The following is a 20,096-nucleotide window of genomic DNA, read 5'->3' as shown; positions in this document are numbered from 1 at the left end:
TGCAAACGTCTATTGACAGTGAAATGAATAAATTGTGGTATATTTATATACTGAAATGCTGCATAGCAATAAAAATGAATAAAGTAGGGTTTATGCATCAATGGAGATATACTATAAATTTTATTTAACATTTTCAGAATTTGTAGTGCTGTCTTGGACACCTCTGGAATTTCATGTCCACTGTGGCCTCTGCTCTTTCTAAGAAAACAGAAATATGTTTGACACTAAACAGAAAATTCTTTTTCTTTTTTAACCCTCACCTGAGGATATGTTTTTTAATTGATTTTTAGAGAGGAAGGGAGGGAGAGAGAGAGAAACATCCATCGGTTGCCGTTGCCTTCCATACATGCCCCGACTGGGGATGAAACCCACAACCCAGGAATGTGCCCTGACCAGTATTCGAACCATCCATGTTTCAGTGCACAGGAAAATCCTCAGCCAACTAAGCCACTCTGGTTGCCCTTTTTTCTTTTTTTTTTTTAACAACATAGTTGTTATTTTCTTTTTCATTCATAGGAGCTGCTTACATATATTTGATACTATTCCTTTGTCAGATGTGTTGCAAATCTCTTACCTTGTTTTACTTTATGGTGTATTAATGAACAGAAATTCTTAATTTATTGAAGTCGAACTTACCAATCATTCCCTTTATGGTTTTTGCTTTGCATAACATATTAAATCTTGCCCTCCCCTTGGTGCCATAAAGATACTTCTTTAATACTGTCTTCCAAAAGTTCTATAATTTTGTAACATTTAAGCTTCTCTTTGCCCCAAGATGGATCTTTTTATATTGTCATATAGGGATCCATCTTCATTTGTTTTCTCCCACAAAAATTTATTGGAGAGTCCCTCCTTTCCTCACTACTTTGCAAAGTTACCTGTGTCAAAAGTCAAATTTCCTTATGCAGGGGTCTTTTTCAGGGCTGTTTCATAGTTCATTTGCCTATCTCTGTACAAATATCATATTATTTAAATTATTATACTTTTAGAAGTCTTACTATCTGGTCAAATAAGTTCCTGCATTCTGTGGTTCTTCTTTAGGAGTGACTTGTCTTTGCTTTTTGGTCCATTGCCCTTTTATATAAATTTTTAAATGGGCTTATTAAACCCTATGAAGAAATCTTGCTGGGTTTCTGATTTAAATTGTCTTGAATCTATAGATAAATTCAGGGAGAATTAACATCTTCATGACACTGAATCTATGTGTGAATAGGAAAAGCTTTCCATTTATTTTGGTCTTCTCTAACATCTCAATAAAATTCTTAATTTTATAAACATAAAGATCTTGTATACTTTTTGTTAAATTTATTCTTAGGTACTTCATATTTTTTATTTCTATTATATATGGTAGCTCTCATAAAAATTAGATTTTTCTAACCAATTTCTGCTAGCCTATGGACATGTAATTGAGTTTTATTTATGGATTTTATATCCAGCAATCTTGTTAAACTCACTTATTAATTCTAATAACTGTCATGTGAATGTTAGATTTTCTATTTGCATAGCTTAAGCCATAATAATGAAGAGTTTTGCTTCTTCCTTTCATTCCTTAGGTGAAAATAAGCATCTGTCTTATTTCCAAATCCAGAGGGAAAGTCTTCTATGCTTTATCATTAATTATGTCTGTTTTAGGTCTGGTTTGCTGCTTTTATTAACAGATATCCTATATCAAATAAAGAAAGTTCCCTTCTATTTCTACTTTGATCTGAGATTTTTTTTATTACAAATGTTTTTCAGATTTTATTAAGTGCCTTCTCTGAATCCACTGAGATGTCATGTATTTTTTTCTCCTTTGTCTAAGTAATTCACCACATTATTACTTTTTTAATCTATGTTAAACTCTACTTGGTCATAGAATACCCCATTTCCATTTCATGGAATTTACCCATTTCTTCTAAGTTTTCAAGTATATTAGCACAAAGTTATTCACAATATTCTCCCAACTTTCCAATTTCTGTAGCATCTGTACATGTATCGCCTTCAACACCCTTACTCATTCACTTAAAAAAAAAAAATGAAGTAAATCTTTTGTTATATTAGGCTTTAGTTTGTAGTCTGAATAGAGTATTTATTACCTTTCTGTTCTGTTCTCTGGTCCTCCTGTTCTTTCTTAGGAGTTTTAGGTTTTATTAATTCTTTGTCCCAGGCAGCCAAAGCCTGTTTTTCCATTTGACGAATTTCTGCTTCTTCTGCATCTAAACGTCGCTTCCACTCTAGCAGCTCTTCTGCATGTTGTCGCCGTTGCATTAGTTTTTGTTCCCGCTTTGTCAGAAACCTATGGTCACACCATGAACAATGAGAGAACACATCTACAGGCAGAAATCACTTTGAGAGCACTATCACTCAGCACCTTATCAACAAGCTGTGTGAAAAAGTATATTCACACTACTCTGAAAAAAGCTTGAGATAACAGAAGCTTTGATAAGTCAACTTAGAAAATGAGAGAATTTATGTTTTACTTGTAATTGGAGCAAAGAAAAAAAGAGTGGTAAATTCAGGGGGAAAATCTTCACAACATCCACACAACCATGACTGATACTATACATTCATTTTTTCATAGGTGATTCTTTTTCATAAGAGAAGACATAAGAAGTTTTTTTTGAAGGCTTAGGCCAGAAAACACACAAATGCAAAGCAACAAAGACCAAAACAACAACAAAAAACAAACCCCAAAGCCCCCAAACAAGCAAGCAAACAAAAAACATGTTTATGTCCCTTTTTCAAATTCAGTCTGGTTTTGCTTCAGGCATAGTGAATTTGGTACCCATTACCTAAGAGATACAATGTCAGGTGTTAATCTGTTTTCCATAGAGAGAAAACTGAGCACCACAGTCAGATGTCTTATGCATATAAGCATAACTGTTTATTTACTGGAATAAAGGATGCACCAAATGCCTAAATTTCTCAATTTAACCCAATCTATAGCCCAGTATATCTTAGCTCCAAAACATTAGGAGAAATTACTGATTTTAGGAAAAGTTTTTGAGTAGCTAAGAAGTTACTATGAAACTCTCCTCAAATGTAGATGCCACAGCTAATTAAAGGTGGGCTGCTTAGATTACTGGTATTAAATCTGCAGTGGTAGCTAACCGACAAAAATGCACCCAAGCACCCAACAAACACTTAATAAAAAGCACAGGAACTGTCACTCCACTTCTTGGACAGTCAGCATGTCAAATTAATGTAGAAATAAAAAGGTAAAACCTATGTGACATTTGACAAGAGGCCCCTAGGCTGTTAGGACAAAAAAAAGAGAAAAGAAGCAAACGAAACAAACAGAAAGAACAGAGCATGCTCTATCAAAGAGTGCACTGAAAAAGGTGCAGTTACCTGACCAACTGGTTGTAGATATACAGCTGGAATTTGGGATGAAGGTTGGGAAAACAGACACTGAGAGAGGCCCAGTGATGAGACGTAAAGACAGAGAAGAAGTAGTGAACAGGAGAGCAGTGTCTACAAAATAAGGAGGAAGATTTTAAAACCAAGAGATCAAAAGGCAGAAAGAATGAGAAAGGGAAAGCATAAGAGCTGAGTGAGGAACTTTCAATATGTTTCCTGAAGAACATTATAAGCTACTCAGTTAAAGCAAGTGTTATACTCTGTGTGACATATAAAACATGTACTTTTTATAGACCTTACCAATGATTTCTGAATAAACGTGCCTTCTCTCATGTTGCTTAACCATCATCTATACTTTCAGGTAAATTTACTTGTTTGTAAGCAAAGTAATAAGAAGCACATTGCGCAGCTAAATAAATTTTCCCATAAGCTTTAGCATAGAGTACAACAATAATGGCTGTGAACCTATATATCAGCAATTCTACATACATGTGTAATTCTGAGCAAGTGATTTTTATATTTGTACCTTGTCATATATTTTAAACTTGAAATTAAGTAAAAAAGCACTACATTTGCCTTACTTAATCTTACCATCGTAATCAACTTGAAAATAATAATTTAAAAAATCAATTTATAATAAAAATACACTGTTCACCTCTACAACATAAAACTTACTGCTACTAACAGGACCTAGTAGAGTATCGTATCTTGCTTTATATTTAACAAAAGGCCCACTTGAATAATAATGTTGAAATACAATATCCATTCTAGAATATATCAGGACATATAATTAAGAGTAAACTAAGCTAGTCCCAATTTAAAAAATCATGCTCTGGACATCTCAATCACAAGGTTAAAGGTAAGAAAATTACATAGGTTAAAGTTATAAAAATAGCAAACCCCCACTAGTTTCCCTCCTTTTTAAATCTCAAATAGATCATTATATACATGAAAAGATAAATAAGTCTAGTAATAGTTTGGAAAGGTTAATTCTCTTTGACAGAGCATGCTCCTGTTCACACGCACACAACAATAACTTGTAGATCAAGGCAACACTGATTGCCTTGGAAGGGCAAGGAATAATATCAGTATGTCACAGAAGTGAGAAAATCTAGGTATAAATCCAGCCACTCATTTGGATTTTAAAAAGTATGTAGAATCTTGCCTACATGTATATTTTTAGAAAACAGACTACCTCAATGTCTGTTTTCCACATATACCTTAGTATTTCACCTCCCCTTCAATTACGCGCGCACACACACACACACACACACACACATCTGGATTGCCTTGATTTTCTACACCAAAATTCAAGGAAAAATAACTTTGCCTAATTTCAGTAAGACACTGCAATCTTCCTTGCCATTCTTTATAAATGTATAATAAACTTATTTTGATGTCAGTTATCAAAATATTATGCAAAAACACACATACTTGGCAAAAGGTCCAAAAAAAAAAATCTATTCATAACAATCAAATTTCACCCACCCTCTTATTAAGTGTATAACCGCTAAATGCATGCATGACCTAGTACAAAAAGTAGAATATTGAAACGTGAAGTAAACTGTAAAAAGATACAATTTAATTTTTTTGTCCAGCACAATAAAGTATAATTTTCTCTATTAAAACAAATACTGATCATTTCCTTCATTTGTAAAGATTAAACAACATATTTAAAAGGTCTAGGTTAGAAATGAACATCAAAAGAAATGGCTAATAGAAAAAGAAAATAAAATAGCTTAAGAAACAGTACAAGAAAAGTTTAACTTAAAGTTAGAACTTCTTCCCAGAACATATGTTCCTTATCTAATATATGTACATTCTAGAAATAAAGAATATCTTTTAAAAGCTGAATAAACTAAAGTTGAGATAAAAGAAGCAGTATTTCACACTAGAGTTAATCCTTCCAGATGCTGCACAAGTAAGAAATAAAATTTGTGAATTGTGAAGATATAAATGCCCACTAATAGAAAATGCTACTAATACATTTTATAGTTGGTGTTAAGGCACCACCCCAACAAGACCTCTGACAGTAACAGAACAGTGGACTAGGATTAGATATATAATAGATTTAACACAGTATGGAGATTACTATGTTTCTATAATGTTAAATCTTAAGAAATTCGTGAGTAATTTTCGCTTTCACACTCTAAACTTGAGCTATGCAGCCATTCAACTCCAGCTATCAGCTAATGGGCACTTATCCAGTTTCAATAAATAGGTCAACTGACCTATTTAGAAGGGTCAGTTTCTACTTAGATAACTTTTATGTCATCAATGTAGTGTTTTGGAACATCTGAAGTTAAAAGTAGATAGGCCAACTTAACTGAACTTTAACTTTAGCTGGCTAAAGTCTGGAAAGCAGGGTTCTAGCTCTAGCTCTGCCATTTGACATGTGTGACCTGGGACAAGTTACTTAATCTCTGTGGGCATCAATTTCTTTCTGTAAAACTAAGGGACTATAGTAGATGACTTCCCTAAAAACCCTTTAACCACAGCGTTTTATAATTTTCCATTCAAATACCTCATCACATTTTTTTTAATACCACAACAAACTGCTAGACCATGTGACATAAATGAGAACCTTTTTTACCCCCACTGAGCTATTATAATTGTAGATTGTTCCAACATATTATAAAACCATATAATTTGAAAGTGCAAAATTAGGATCTAAATTTTAAATGAAACTTTTAATTCTAAAATCATTTGGTTCTGAAAAATATTAAACAAAAGCAAAAACCTAATATTCTAAATAATTTTAAAATTCTTACTGGATCGCCTGGCCGGGAGTGGCTTAGCGGTTGAACATCAACCTATGATCCAGGAGATTGTGGTTCAATTCCTGGTCAGGGCACATGCTTGGGTTGTGGGCTTGATCCCCAGTTGGGGGCCTGCAGGAGGCAGCCGATCAGCGACGACTCTCTCATCACTGATGTTTCTATCTCTCTTTCTCCCTCTCCCTTCCTCTCTCTGAAATCAATAAAGATATATTTTTTAAAAAAATTTCTTTCTGATGTAGGATTCTTTAATTCTGTATTGTTATAAGTAAAAATAAAATTTGTCTATACCCTCTTCTACCTCCCCCCAGTCCCTAAGCATTCTTAATGATATTCAAAAGAAAGCGTGTGGCTCAGCGGCTGAGCGCCAACCTAGGATCCAGGCGATCGGGGTTTGATTCCCAGTCAGGGCACATGCCCGGGTTTGCGGGCTCGATCCCCAGTCAGGGGCGTGCAGGAGGCAGCCGATCAATGACTTGCTCATCATTGATGTTTCTATCTCTCTCTCTCCCTCTCCTCTCTGAAATCAATAAAATATATATTTAAAAAAACAAAAAGAAAGATAAATGAGGATATAGATAGTACTGACCTAAAAGAAAATGCAGTCTAGTACTTTTTTCCTATAGCAAAATCTATTCTATTACTCAAAATTATCTAATAATTTGCATATACTTAAATAAATAAAATAATACAGGTATATTATTCCTAATCTAGAAAGTAAAGAAAATGAAAATACATTAACAAACTATCAGGATTTATTCAGCTACTACACTTAGTCTAGAACCTTCTCTAAGAAAAATATATTTCTAATTTAAGGCAACATGTAATTCATTCTTTAAAATTCTAATTAAAATTTCTTTAATGAAATATCAAAAGCCTTCTTTTGCAAATCCTTAACTTTTTAAATTCAGCAGATATGGCGAAGATTTCATTATTGGTCAGGCAATACCAAAAATATTTTTTGTTTTTGTTTTGCTTTCAGTAAATATATTTTAAAAGTTTATTTTTCAATTATAGTTTACATTCAATATTATTTTGTATTGGTTTCAGGTGTACAACACAGAAGTTAGACAACCATATACTTTACAAAGTGTTCCCACTGATATTTCCAGTACCCACCTGACACCATACATTATATTACATTATTATTAACTACATCCTCTATGCCGTACTTCACATCCCATGACTATTTTATAAATACCAATCTGTACTTCTTAATCCCTTCACCTTTTCCACCCAGTGCCCAACCTCCCTCCCCTCTGGTACCATAAATATTTTTAGACAGAGACACAGTTATGTCATACAGTGTTTATAGTTTAACATTTTAGTTAAAACCAAATAAGTTCATTTATTCCTAACTAGGAATATTTTTAAATATTTTAAATATTTAAAAGGAATGTTACAGAAGTTTGTGACCACAGGCTTCATTTTCCATGCTACTTTGATCCACAATAATCAAACAAAAAAATAACTATGTTTTACTTTTTCTTCTTAAGCTATAAAGTACTTTCTAATTCAAAAGTATGTTTAATTCTGAACACTCATCCATGAAAATTTCCTTGATATATTCTTTTCAGTAAACACTTCTTCCTCTTCTGAAATCCCTTAGCAATTGATTAATATGTATTCCTCTAAGGGAACCTGATACTTGTTTTTTTCCACCTAGACTATAAAGTCTTTGAGGGCAGGATTCATGTTTGATTCCTCTTCACATCCCTCAGAACAAATAACAGTGCCTAGTAGCAAAGGCTCAAAAAATGGTTTTATTATTGGGTGTCTACTATCGCAAAATTAACTTACTATTTATTTAACTCACTATTTATTGAAGGAGATCTAACTCTAAAGCTTGTGATAATCTAAATAGCATTTTAAAATTAGCTTTCACATTACATTGTTCTGGAGATCAAAAAATATTGCATAACAATAATATTCCTTTTTAATGCATTGGTAATTTTGGAAAATACTCCAGTTCATCCTCAAATTTCAGCACTATCATCCAAACCTTAAAGCTAACTTCTTTGCCACTACTGTCCTTGCCCCATCCCTACCCACAAATACAACTGCACAGCTTCAAACAACAAATCAAGAGGTCATTAAAAAAAAAAAAAAAAAAAAGAAGTCATGAATGCTTCAAGGCCTATTCTCTCTCACAAACTTCTGAGAAGTTTACTGCAGTAGTTGACAAAGGAAGGGAGAACAACACTACAAAAATTCTAGGTGTTCAATATTTTGGATTCTGAAAAAATAATTAACAAAATAAATAAATTCAACCTTGAATTTGTCAAGGTTTAACCAAATCTGAAATAAGCACCACATAAATAGACTAATCACAGATAAACAGGGATTAGCGGTTTCTTCTACAGATGTGATTAAAATTGTTAGGCTATTATTCATAGAGACTAGCAGTGAAGATCATACTGATATAAACAGGCAAGGGATCAATGACAACATTACCCCACAAGCTGTCTTCCCTCCAACATTTACCATTCAAAGACATTTGGAGACAGATATAAAATGTCAAATCAGTTATAAAAATTTATGAGAGAGATTATTCTGAATTCAAAGAGCCTTGGAGCAATAGAGAATGTCTATACAGGCTATTGGAAAATTTTATCAGGAAAGGAAGAAAACATCTTTACTCTAAATTTGAATAAATTCCTATTTGAAAAAGCCTTAATTAGTCCATCCCATGGAAATCATCCAAAAGGGATATTTACACATTGGTGAATATTTGGTTTCACTTTCTTACATTTTTTATTTTTTAAATTTGTATTTATTTTTTAAAACTTATTTTTATAATCAACTTGGGTATTTTAAGTTATGAAATGACAATATTAAGTTTTTGAAATGCAATTTCAATTAAGTAATGAAGTGACAATATATGACACTGCACCTATAGTTAAAAAGATTTGACTTACACCGGGCGTGGCTCAGCGGTTGAGCATCGACCTAGGATCCAGGAGATCGCAGTTTGATTCCCAGTCAGGGCACATGCCCAGGTTGCACGCTCAATCCCCATTTGGGGGCATGCGGGAGGAAGCCAATCAATGACGACTCTCTCATCATTAATGTTTCTTTCTCTCTCTCTCTCTCTCCCCCTTCCTCTCTCTAAAATCAATAAAAATGTATTTTAAAAAATAAATAAAAAATTTAAAAAAGATTTGACTTACAACTGTCTGGCTGTTCAGAAACTAATTAAATCATAGGTTGATTTAATGAATATAGAGCATTATTTTGAATACAGAGCATACTTATGAATGCAGGGCACTATTAAATTTAGTGATGTGTGAGGTACACTGCCAAAGGATTACCAAGATACAACTTAAGTTCAAGCTATAGTTCCAATTGCTAACTTAAAACGGCAATCAACAAAAATTTGTAATGGGTTTCCTCCGTATTTAAAGAAGGTAGAGGTCCTTCTTTAGTCAAAGATAGGGTCCATAAGCCGCTAATTTACAAGCATATTTAATCAAATGTACACCCAAAAGAGTAAACTCTCACATAAATGTCCTTTTATATGGTCAAAGTTGACATACAACTGAGCTACATTTAAGTAGGAGTAGCTTACTTTAAAAGAGCCTTTAAAAACTCATATAGTACTTTAAAATGTTTTAAAAGAATGGCAGAGTGCCAAATCATTCAACATCCCAGGAGAATTTCAGTCTTTGTGGTTTCAATTCAGTAGTGCACACCTACTCATCACAAGGTTAAATTTCACTCTTCTATTTGAGTAAGTCTGAGGGCTGTAAGAGAGCCACAGGATGAAATCTCAGGACATACCATTAATTAATTGCTCCCCCAAGTCAGTAGGCCTGTCCTCAGATTTCAGAGAAGGTACAAATTTCACACTTAATCGTAACTTTTGATAAAATAAAGGAGAAAATATTGTCATAGGTATATGTGCAAATACTACTTTAATTTTAAAAATAAGAAACCTGACTGTATTAATAAAAACATTAATAAAAACAAGAATATTTACTTTATAAATTGTATCTATAGTTAATTGACTTCTAGATTGACTTAATCATTCTGCTAAAATGCTACTGAATCTGTAAAATACTATGTTATATCAAACTAATCTAATGAACTACATTAAAAATATTATTTGTAGCTACTACTTTCAATGTAAACAGGAGATATTTATAAAAATTAATTACTTTTCATCCATGCGGCTTCTCATTTTCTTCAGTTTCTGCATAATGCTGCTAGTTTCACTGCTGGAGATGGAAATGGGGGAAGGACTTCGGGTCTCCAAGTCAGTTGGACCAGGACTGATTGCCTTATTAACCTTTGTATCATTATCACTATGAGAGTCCTGCAAAAAAAGGGGGATAAAGTATTACACTTTTACTGGAATTTCAAGATCTCAAAGTGTCATAACCACTGTCACTTCAAAATTAAGTTTGTCTTCAAAACAGTATTTGTAAAATAGCTGAAATTACATTATTACTTAAAGGACAAAATTATATCACATATTTAAAACTGGATAACATATAAATTTTATATTTTACATGTATTTTACATATATTTATATATAATCAAAAAGTATAATATTTTTTTAAGACTTAAAAAAACCCAAAACTGCTGTTGCTAGTAATCTGATATCTAAATGTCCTCTCTAATTTTTAAAAATTGAACCACTCAAAAGGAATATAAAATTACGGACATTCATTATAACTATATAAAATATATATATAGACACAAAGAGTATTTTTAATCATACTGATGGATGGATCTTTCTTCTTTAAATATTTCTTATAGAAAACAATGTTTTTACAAATTAAAAGTTTATAATAAAAACATTTAGGAACCACTGGTTTAATCAATATATTATTTCTGATGAAGAAAAGTAAAACTTTAATTGCTTAGTAAGACTTCCCTACAAATAATCATTTACTCTCTCAACTTTTTGGGAAGATGGGTAGAAGCAATGGTGACTATTTTTATTTTGTGAATAATACAAAATTGTTCCCTTTCCCCTTCCTGAACAATTCAGTCCTAAAATCATTAGATGGAACAGAATAAGGTAGAAAAAGAAAAAGGGGCTGAGTGAGGTGTTCCAACCTGACTGGGATGAAGAGCATCTAATGCAGGATAAGGGGGAAGTCTGAGCCCAAGTGAAGCAATGAGAATGTCCACATGGAAGTGGTCCTACATGGCAAGTCTTGAGCCTAGAGTGAGGTGGGATTCTCAGAGAACAGAGTCCCAAGAGGGTAAGAAAGGTATGGGGGTGGGGAGGAGGGAGAGGAGATAGCTTGACTTAGGGAGTCAGAGCTGGGTGAGGGGAGAAGGGCATCCACATGAAGAAAAAGGTAGCAGTGGTTATGGGAGATGGGTTACATAGGAGGAATCATCAAATCATTAACTATATTAAGGAAAATGTTAACCAGTGATCTGTCAGAGAAGGATGTTCCAAAAGAGAGAAAACTAGAATAAACCTTGTGGTGCTGGATTAAAATTTGAAGGATCAGTATTGAACTACTGATTTATCAGTTTAAACTCATAATACATATATAGTATATGCATATATGCATATAGAAATTCCCTAGACCAGCCATTTTCAACTGGTGTGCCACAAGAATTTTTAAAACATGCAATACTTGACTGTTTCCCTCAGATTGTCAAAAAAAAAAAAAAAAATGACAGCAGTCTGTCTGATGTGAATGAATCAAAATTTTACCTGTTTTTTTGTTAGATCAGCAAAAAACATGTTTTTTGGTGTGCCACATAATTTTAGTAATTAGTTTGTGTGCCATGAGATGAAAAAGATTGAAAATTGCTATTGCTTAGGGGGAACAAAACCTGAACAGCAATGAGCATGCCTCACTCCAGATCTTGGTTTCTAAATAATTTTCCTCCTTGGGGAAACAGCTGATTTTAAGGCTGGGCAGGCAAAGTACAAAATGATCCTTGTTCCAGAAAACATGGAAGTGTCAAAGACTGATGGGACATGTCTAAAAGACAGAGAAACCTGGCTGAAGAGGCTTCTAAAGGCCCAATCTGGGACAAAGTGAGCATCAAAACAAATGATAGTAACAAACTGTTAATGCTGAGTAAAACAGGAATCCATGAGTCCATACTGATATAAATAAAAGAATTAAAGTTTGATAAAGAACAGGAATGTATGCAGTGTCAAAATACCTCCATGCAAAGTACTTATCAATTACAAAGGGAAAGAGAAAAACTTGACAGTGAAGCCTGGCAGATGCCACCTTAATCAAGTCAACATCATCATTAATGGTTTAAATCAAAACCGGGTGCCACAGGATCAAACGCAAGGAGAACACAGCATCACTTATGTGATATTCCTGCCAAAGATGCACAACCTGAATCTAATTAGGAGGAAAAACCAGACAAATCCAAGTTGGAGAACATTCTACAAAATAACTGGCATGTAATCTTCCAAAGTGTCAAGATCTTAAGAATCAAGGAACATTTCCAAACTGAAGGCGACTAAAGAAACATGAAAACTAAATGCAATATGTGATTTTGAACTTACATTTTGATATAAAGAAGATTATTGTGACAACTGGAAAAATTTTGAATGGGGTCTGCAGGTTAATGGTAGCAATGTATCAATGTTAACTGTTAGCAACATACTCTCAAGTCAAGAAAACAGAGTTCTTTATACTGTGTTTAAAATTTGGTATAAATTTGAGGTCGTTTCAAAATTAAAGTGTATTTTAAAAATCAAAGCAGAGAATATTAGAGAGTAATTTAACTGTACTGCCATACACGGGTTTTCCAACACTAGCTATAGTGACATTTTACAGTATTTTAGAATAGATCCAAATTTTGTTTCTGTCTCCTTTGAACCATGTATTTATTATATTAACATTGGATAGCTAAGTAGCATATAAAGAGCAAAAATAGTCTCATTAATTCTAAGGAACATATATGGATTATAAGAAAGAACAAGGTTCTCTGTTCTGAGTTCATAAATGAAAAACATGTTTAAACTAATATATGAGCCATGTGTCCCCTTCAAAACTTGAATATTCCAAAGAAGAAAAAAAATACTGTCGCTGTACATAAAGGCACATGCATAAAAGTTTACCCTAGTTCATCATGTATCATAGTGTTAGAATGAGCATACCCATATCAGAAAATGAGGCAGGGTTAGGTATTAGCAAGCAGCATGAGGCTGAAAACAAAGAAATAATCATTTCATGTAACTTACCAATTTATTCTCCCCTGCAGACTTTAGCTTCTCCTGAAGTTTTATGGTGGTTTGTCGGATCCTTTCTATCTCTTCCTGCTGTTTAAGAATCAGTTGTCTTTCCTTCCGAGCTGCCTTATTGGCTTCTTGAAGACGTTTAATTTCTGCCTAAGGTTTAAAGAGTTAGGAGAATAACTGAGATTTGGAGGAGAAAGGTTCAAAGTAATATTTTAAAAAGAAAATCCAATCATCTCATTTAACAAAAATGAACATATACAATATTCCAAGATAAAATAACACTGAAAACTTTGTATTGAAAAAGGAAAAACAAGTCACACAACTCAATAATTTAACAAAATCCCTTAATTTAAATAATTGTATTACAACAGACTGATAATTTCATATACCCTTTTTAAACTTAATACACCCTTCACATTTTTCCATAGCTAAACTCATTAACGTAACCGTTATTCTACTGCTAATCTCTTAAGTCCCTTATAATTTTTTTACCATCACCAACAATGCTTTAATGTCTATAATTGTTTCATACTATGGATTAGGTCTTTAGGAGAGATTCCAAAAAATAGGACAAATAAGTGAGAGGTTGAATCATTTTATGACCCTTAACATAGTTTTAAAATTGCCTTCAAAACATACTTGTCTCCACTTAAAATGCCACCAGGAACATTTAAAACTACACTGCAGCAAACTCTCTCCACACAGGATATTATTAAGTACTCTGTTGCTAATTAAGTGGGAAAAAGATGATACACTTCGCTGCCAATAAATGTTAAAATTTAACAGAGACTGTCCCTTTTTCCATAAATGTTTTAATCTGTTTTCTTGTCAATAAAAATAAGCATAATAAAGATATTAACAATTTGTTACTTATAATTTCTTGCAATCATGTTTCCTAGGTAAACTTAAAAAATAGAAAAGGCTATTTAAGTGGTAATCCAACATATAACTCAAATGATTAAATTCACTGGCCATCTAATAAAGTAGTAACTGGCAATAGATCAATAAGGGAAAAGAAAACTAGAATCTATTGACTTCATACGGACCAGGCAATAAGAAGCACATTTACATATATTATCACATTCAGTCCTCACAAACACCACATGTATAGATAATCTTATTCCTACAGATAAGGAAATTAAGTCTTAAACTTGACAATGATTACACAATTGCAAGTGACAAAACTAAAATTCAAATAGTAACAACTACCATTTATTGATCACTTACCATTGTGCCAAGGGCTGTTCTAAGTTTACTATATGTATTAATGCATTTATTCCTGCCAACAACCCTGCAAAGTATGTTATCATTATTATCCTCAGTTTACAGATAAGGAAACTGAGGCACAGAGAAGTTAAGTAACTTGTCCAAAGTTATGAAACTAATATTGGTAGACCTTGGATTTTAACCTAGGCAATCTGCCTCTAGAGCTGAATTTTTAACCACTACACCATGCTGCCTTTCCAGGGTTCAAATCCCAGGTCTTTCTGAGTCCACTAAGCCAAAATATTTGTCAACTTGTAATTAATATGCCTTGGTAATCTATATGGGAAAACAGTGACTAAAAAATTAATCTAAACAGACTCTCACAAATACCTTAATTTTTAAAATATAATTTCAAAGGACTATTTTATTTTACATACTAAATGAAGGCAGAGGGTCTGACTCTATATTGCAGCGATTTTCAACCTTTTCATTTCATGGCACATTCTGCGACACACCAAAAAATTTATTTTTTGCCGATCTGACCCCCCAAAAATAGGTATAATTTTGATTAATTCACACTGGATGGCCATTGTTGTGTTGGCTGTCATTTTTTAATTTGACAAGCCAAGGGAAAAGAGGTCAGTGGCCCTGACTAAATAGTCAGGTATTGCATGTTTTAAAACTTCTTGTGGTATACAGGTTGAAAATCATTTCCATATTGTATTAAGTTACCAGTGACACTCAATCCTAATTTGGAAAAATATAGTAGACTACCAAGCAACTCCTGTAATTACAGTAGTATAGGCATAAACAATATATATATATATATATATATATATTTTAAATATATCTTTATTGATTTCAGAGAGAGGAAAGGAGAGGGAGAGAGAGAGATAGAAACATCAATGATGAGAGAGTCATTGATCCGCTGCAGCCCACAACCCGGGCATGTGCCCTGACCGGGAATTGAACCCAGATCGCCTGGATCCTAGGTCAATGCTTAACCACTGAGCCATGCCCAGTCAGGCGGCATAAACAATATTAAATATCAATTAAATCTAATTTAAAGTAATAAGAAAAAGAGATTAGGCAAAATAGTAGATTCCACACCTAACTTGCCTTATGATAAGTTCTCTTAAAGGAGTCTTTTTCCTAACATACCTTTTCTTGCTGCAACCTTAAGAGCAAACCACGCTGTTTCTTCCGAAGTGGGGGCATTTTATCATCTTCTCCTTTATCTCGTAGATGTCTGCAAATATTTCCCATCAAGACAATGATTAAATTAAATTTCTATTCTAATGTCAGTAATTCCAACCACTAAAGTCTCTAAACCAATTAAACATTTTCAAATGGGGAAAACAGTTGCTGCATGCAGCAATTCCTATCCCAACAATTATTTTGCTGCATATGTAATATATGCAAATTCTAGACTGCATCCTGTAAAGAGAAAACAGCTTTGAGATATTTACAATATAAGGGAATTAAGCATAAAATAACGACGTAAGAGTCAGTTAAGTGATAAAAGAAATACAAAGAAAATGGTACATGAGTAGAAGGTCTTAAAAGCAACATGATTCAAGGATGGCAGCCATATTTCTAGCTTGTGAAACTGGATGAGCAAATCAAATTAAACATGAAACAATAGCATCTTAAAGCATTTGCTTTTAATGAAAGGAGAAATTAAACAGTGAAAACTTTGTTCACTGAAAGAATTACTTTTTCTGATGCTCTAGCCAGGCTAATTCAGCCTTAGTTTTCTCCTTCAAGGCTTTTTCACGGAGACGCAGGAGTGAAGATTGGTGAGCTGCCCTCATTTCCTCTTCTTTCATATACTGTCGAACCATCTCCATAGTAAACTTAGAAAAGCTATCTTGTCCTCCTGAGAATGGCATGCTCAGCTCCTAATACAGAGAGTTTACTTTGAGTTTATCATCATCTAAACCTTTTGGAATGTAATTAATTCATTAAAAGAGGTATGAAGAAGAAAAAAGAGGTATGCACTTATAAAATATTATATAAAAATAAATTTAAAATGTTGCCAACCATATAGAAAACATTATTCAAAAAAGATGAGAGAGTAATGCTCATCTTAAAACAGGGTAAGACTTTGTCCCTGTTATCCAAAAGGCTTACAATTTATTAAGAATAAATATAAATTTTTAAATAAAGTTTTTTAAGAGTGAAACAAGTAAAAAAGCTAAAGGGATAACTTTGGCTCAAATACTCAAAGGCCTTAAGGAATAATTTTGTATTCTACTTTGTGAGGGAGGCAAAGCAAGATTTTTATCGCAGAAGTATACCATAAAATGAGTATCTTAGGAAAATCATTTTGGTAGCTGACAATTGAGTACAAGTACAAAATGTAGCCTCACAACTTTCAGAGAACACATTCACAAGTACTTATGAAGTATCTCTATAGGTAACCTGAAATGCACCTTGGCAGAAGACAGTGTAGTCTTTTCTGGGGAAGTTTCTTCATCAGAGTCGTCGTGATGGCCTCTTTTCTTTTCCATGTTAAATCTGCGATGACTCTCAGAAGGTAGTAAAGATCGAAATGATTTTTCTTCTATTTCATCTTCTGTCATGGATTCATCAAATTTCAGGGAATATTCTGTTGCAAGAGAAGCTGAATCTAAAAGAATATGGAGGAGTAGATTTTATCATTAACAATTTTCAGTAGGTATTCACTTAGTAATGCTTGCTGCCTCTTTATGGGACAATATAACAAACTCGTATACTAATCACTAGCAGTAAGCATGAAAGAAAATTCACTTACCTTACAAACTCTAAAATATCTAAAAATATTAGTACAAGAAATATGGTAAAAGTGTAACGTACTTCATATACAAAGAGCTTTTATCAATCACTTAGAAAACTAATACCCCTATAGAAAAATGAGAAATGGTCAGACCGCCCCCCTCCAACACACACACATTCTGGCTGATGTGTATGTGTTTAGTTTGCATCTGTTTAAAGTTTATTCTTTGTGGATGTACAATACTAGGGTTTTGACAAATGCATAGCATCAGATAGTACATACAACCATAAAGAACATACAATACCTTACACAACAGTTCACTAAAAGTTCTCCCATGCATCCACTTTGTAGTCGATCATTATTCTTCCACCTAACACCTAGGAACCATTAATCTGTTTTCCATCCCTATAGTTTTGCCTTTTCCAGAATTTCATATAAATGGAATCATACAATACGTAGCCTTTGGGGCTTGCTTCTTTCACTTAGTAAAATTCACTTAAAATGCAACCATGTTGTCGCATGAATCAATAGCTTCTTCTCCTTTTAATCACTGACTAGTATTCCATTGTATAGATTTACCAGTTTATCCATTCCCTACATAAAACTTCTCATAGCTTCTTTTTAGCAATTAATAACAGTGCTATGAACATTAGTGATAGGCTTTTGGGTAGACATACATTTTTAAATTATTTGGGTAAATACCTAGCCATGTGACTGCTGGGTCCTTAGAAAATACTGTGAAAATGTCTCCGAAGTAGCATTTTGCACTCTCATCAGCAATAAATGCAAGTAGCCTCCAGTTGCTCTGCATCCTTGCCACCAATTTGTTAGTTTTTTGGATTTTAGCCATTCTAACAGGCATGTTGTAGTATCTTACTGTGATTTAATTTTCATTTTTCTAATGACAAATGATACTGAATATCTGTCCTATGTCTATTTGCCATTTGTATATTTTCCCCAATGAAGTGACTATTCATGGCTTTTGCACATTTTTTAATTGGGTAGTTATCTTCTTGTTGCTGAATTTTAAGTCTTTTAAGGTAGGAATTTTGGCCCGGCCGGGAGTGGCTCAGCGGTTGAGCGTCGACCTGGGATCCAGGTGATCGGGGTTCGATTCCTGGTCAGGGCACATGCCCAGGTTGCGGGCTCGATCAATGACTCTCTCATCATTGATGTTTCTATCTCTCTCTCTCCCTCTCCTTTCCTCTCTCTGAAATCAATAAAGATATATTTAAAAAAAAAAAAAAGGTAGGAATTTTGAGGAGACAATTACGTCCCTAACATTCCACCTTCTGGCTCCCCAAAATTCACTCCTTGCTTGCAAAATACATTCACCCCATACCAAGAACCCCAAATATCATCTAATTAGGTATGGGTGAGACTCAAGGTATCACTCATCCTGAGGCAAAATTCCCTTCTAGGTATGAACCTGTGAAACAAGACAAGTTACGTGTTTCCAAAATACAATGGTGGGACAAACACAGAACAGACAATCCTATTCCAAAAGAGAAAAATCAGAAAGAAAGGGCCTCTAGCAAGTCCAAAACCTAGCAAGACAAATTCCATTCGATTTTAAAGCTCAAGAATAATCCTCTTTGGCTCGATGCTCTGCCCTTCAAGCCCACAGAGGTGGCAGTCATGCTTTCCAGGCCCACCAGGGTGGCCTTGCCCACTCACCCAAGTGGCAGCTGCACCCCCTTGACCACTGGCATCAGATTTGCTCCTGAGGCCCTGGGCAGGGGCAGCCTGGACAATTGAAACCAAGAAGGTGGCCGCACCCTATGAAACCAATGAGTGGACAGCCTTGTCACCTGGGCCTGTGCACTCTGAGCCTGTGGTGGCAGCAGCTACCCTGCTGATATGTGAATCACCCTCAGGATATTTCTTCTCTTCTCTTGAAGAATAAGGCATGTTCACAGCTGGGTAGCTCTCCTGTCTTATCCTGAAGAACCCCAGAAGTCTGAAAGTCTTTCTAAATTTCATCCCTTCACTTGCCCTTCAATCCAAATTAGCAGTGTCTCAGCTGGTATATTCCTAGTTTCTGCTGAGATGGCTGATTAAATCCCTGGGTAATCTCTTTACGGAGTGACTGTCAATAACACATTTTCTCATTTTTTACAATATGGATAGGCCGAGAGTTTTCCAAATCTTCAAGTTCTGGTTCCTTTTTGCTTAACAATTCCTTCAATTTATCTCTCCTCTCACATTTTACTCTAAGCAATAAGGAGAAACCAGGCCATGACTTCAACATTTGGCTTAGAAATTTCCTAAGCTAAATATCAAGTTCATCACTTTTAACTTCCATTTTCCACAAAACCCTAGAACACAGTTCAGCCAAGTTCTTTGCCACTTTATAACAAGGACTATCTTTCCTCCAGCTTCCAATATGTTCCTTATTTCCATCTTTATCTGACTTTATAAGAATCACCTTTAACGTCCATATTCCTACCAACAGGTCTGCAAGGCAGTGTAGGCTTTTTCTAGCATGCACCTGAAAACTTCTAGCCTCTACTCATTAGTCAGTTCTAACGCCATATCCACATTTTTAGTATTTGTTATGGAAGCACCCCACTACTAGGTACCAAGATCTGTATAAAGCAGCTAGGGCTGCCATAACTACAGACTGCTATATCTATGTATTATTTTCATTATAAAATGTACAAAAAATATTTTTAAAGAATGAGAAAAATTAAATATTTTCTTCTTGGACTCCAAAGACTATCTTGCCCACCCTGTTTTGAAGACTACAAGTTCTACACTATCAATCAAAAACATTAGTTAAGAGCCAGTTATTTAAAAAATAAATTCTAAAATAGAGACTGCTAATATTCTGACTTAA

At 34.0% G+C, this 20,096-nt stretch overlaps 1 protein-coding gene across 3 annotated transcripts in view; it reads right to left on the bottom strand.

Moving 5' to 3' along the window:
* Positions 1–20,096, bottom strand: part of CEP350 (centrosomal protein 350) — a 99,346-nt gene that overhangs the window by 27,436 nt on the left and 51,814 nt on the right. For 2 of the 3 annotated variants that reach the window (XM_016205022.2, XM_016205023.2), the window contains exons 23-28: positions 16,935–17,131; positions 16,216–16,400; positions 15,661–15,748; positions 13,297–13,443; positions 10,274–10,431; positions 2,076–2,275 (exon numbers count right to left, since the gene is read on the bottom strand). In XM_016205022.2, coding sequence (XP_016060508.2) covers positions 2,076–2,275; positions 10,274–10,431; positions 13,297–13,443; positions 15,661–15,748; positions 16,216–16,400; positions 16,935–17,131 — 975 coding nt within the window. Of the gene's footprint in view, positions 1–2,075; positions 2,276–3,330; positions 3,454–10,273; positions 10,432–13,296; positions 13,444–15,660; positions 15,749–16,215; positions 16,401–16,934; positions 17,132–20,096 lie in introns of all 3 variants that reach the window. The other variant, XM_087827642.1, reaches the window with a different exon arrangement.

The sequence above is a fragment of the Miniopterus natalensis genome, chromosome 19, assembly GCF_054644295.1.
Source record: "Miniopterus natalensis isolate mMinNat1 chromosome 19, mMinNat1.hap1, whole genome shotgun sequence".
NCBI lineage: Eukaryota > Metazoa > Chordata > Mammalia > Chiroptera > Miniopteridae > Miniopterus > Miniopterus natalensis.
Note: the sequence above shows the minus strand (reverse complement) of the source record. Positions and strands in the feature narration are given on the sequence as shown.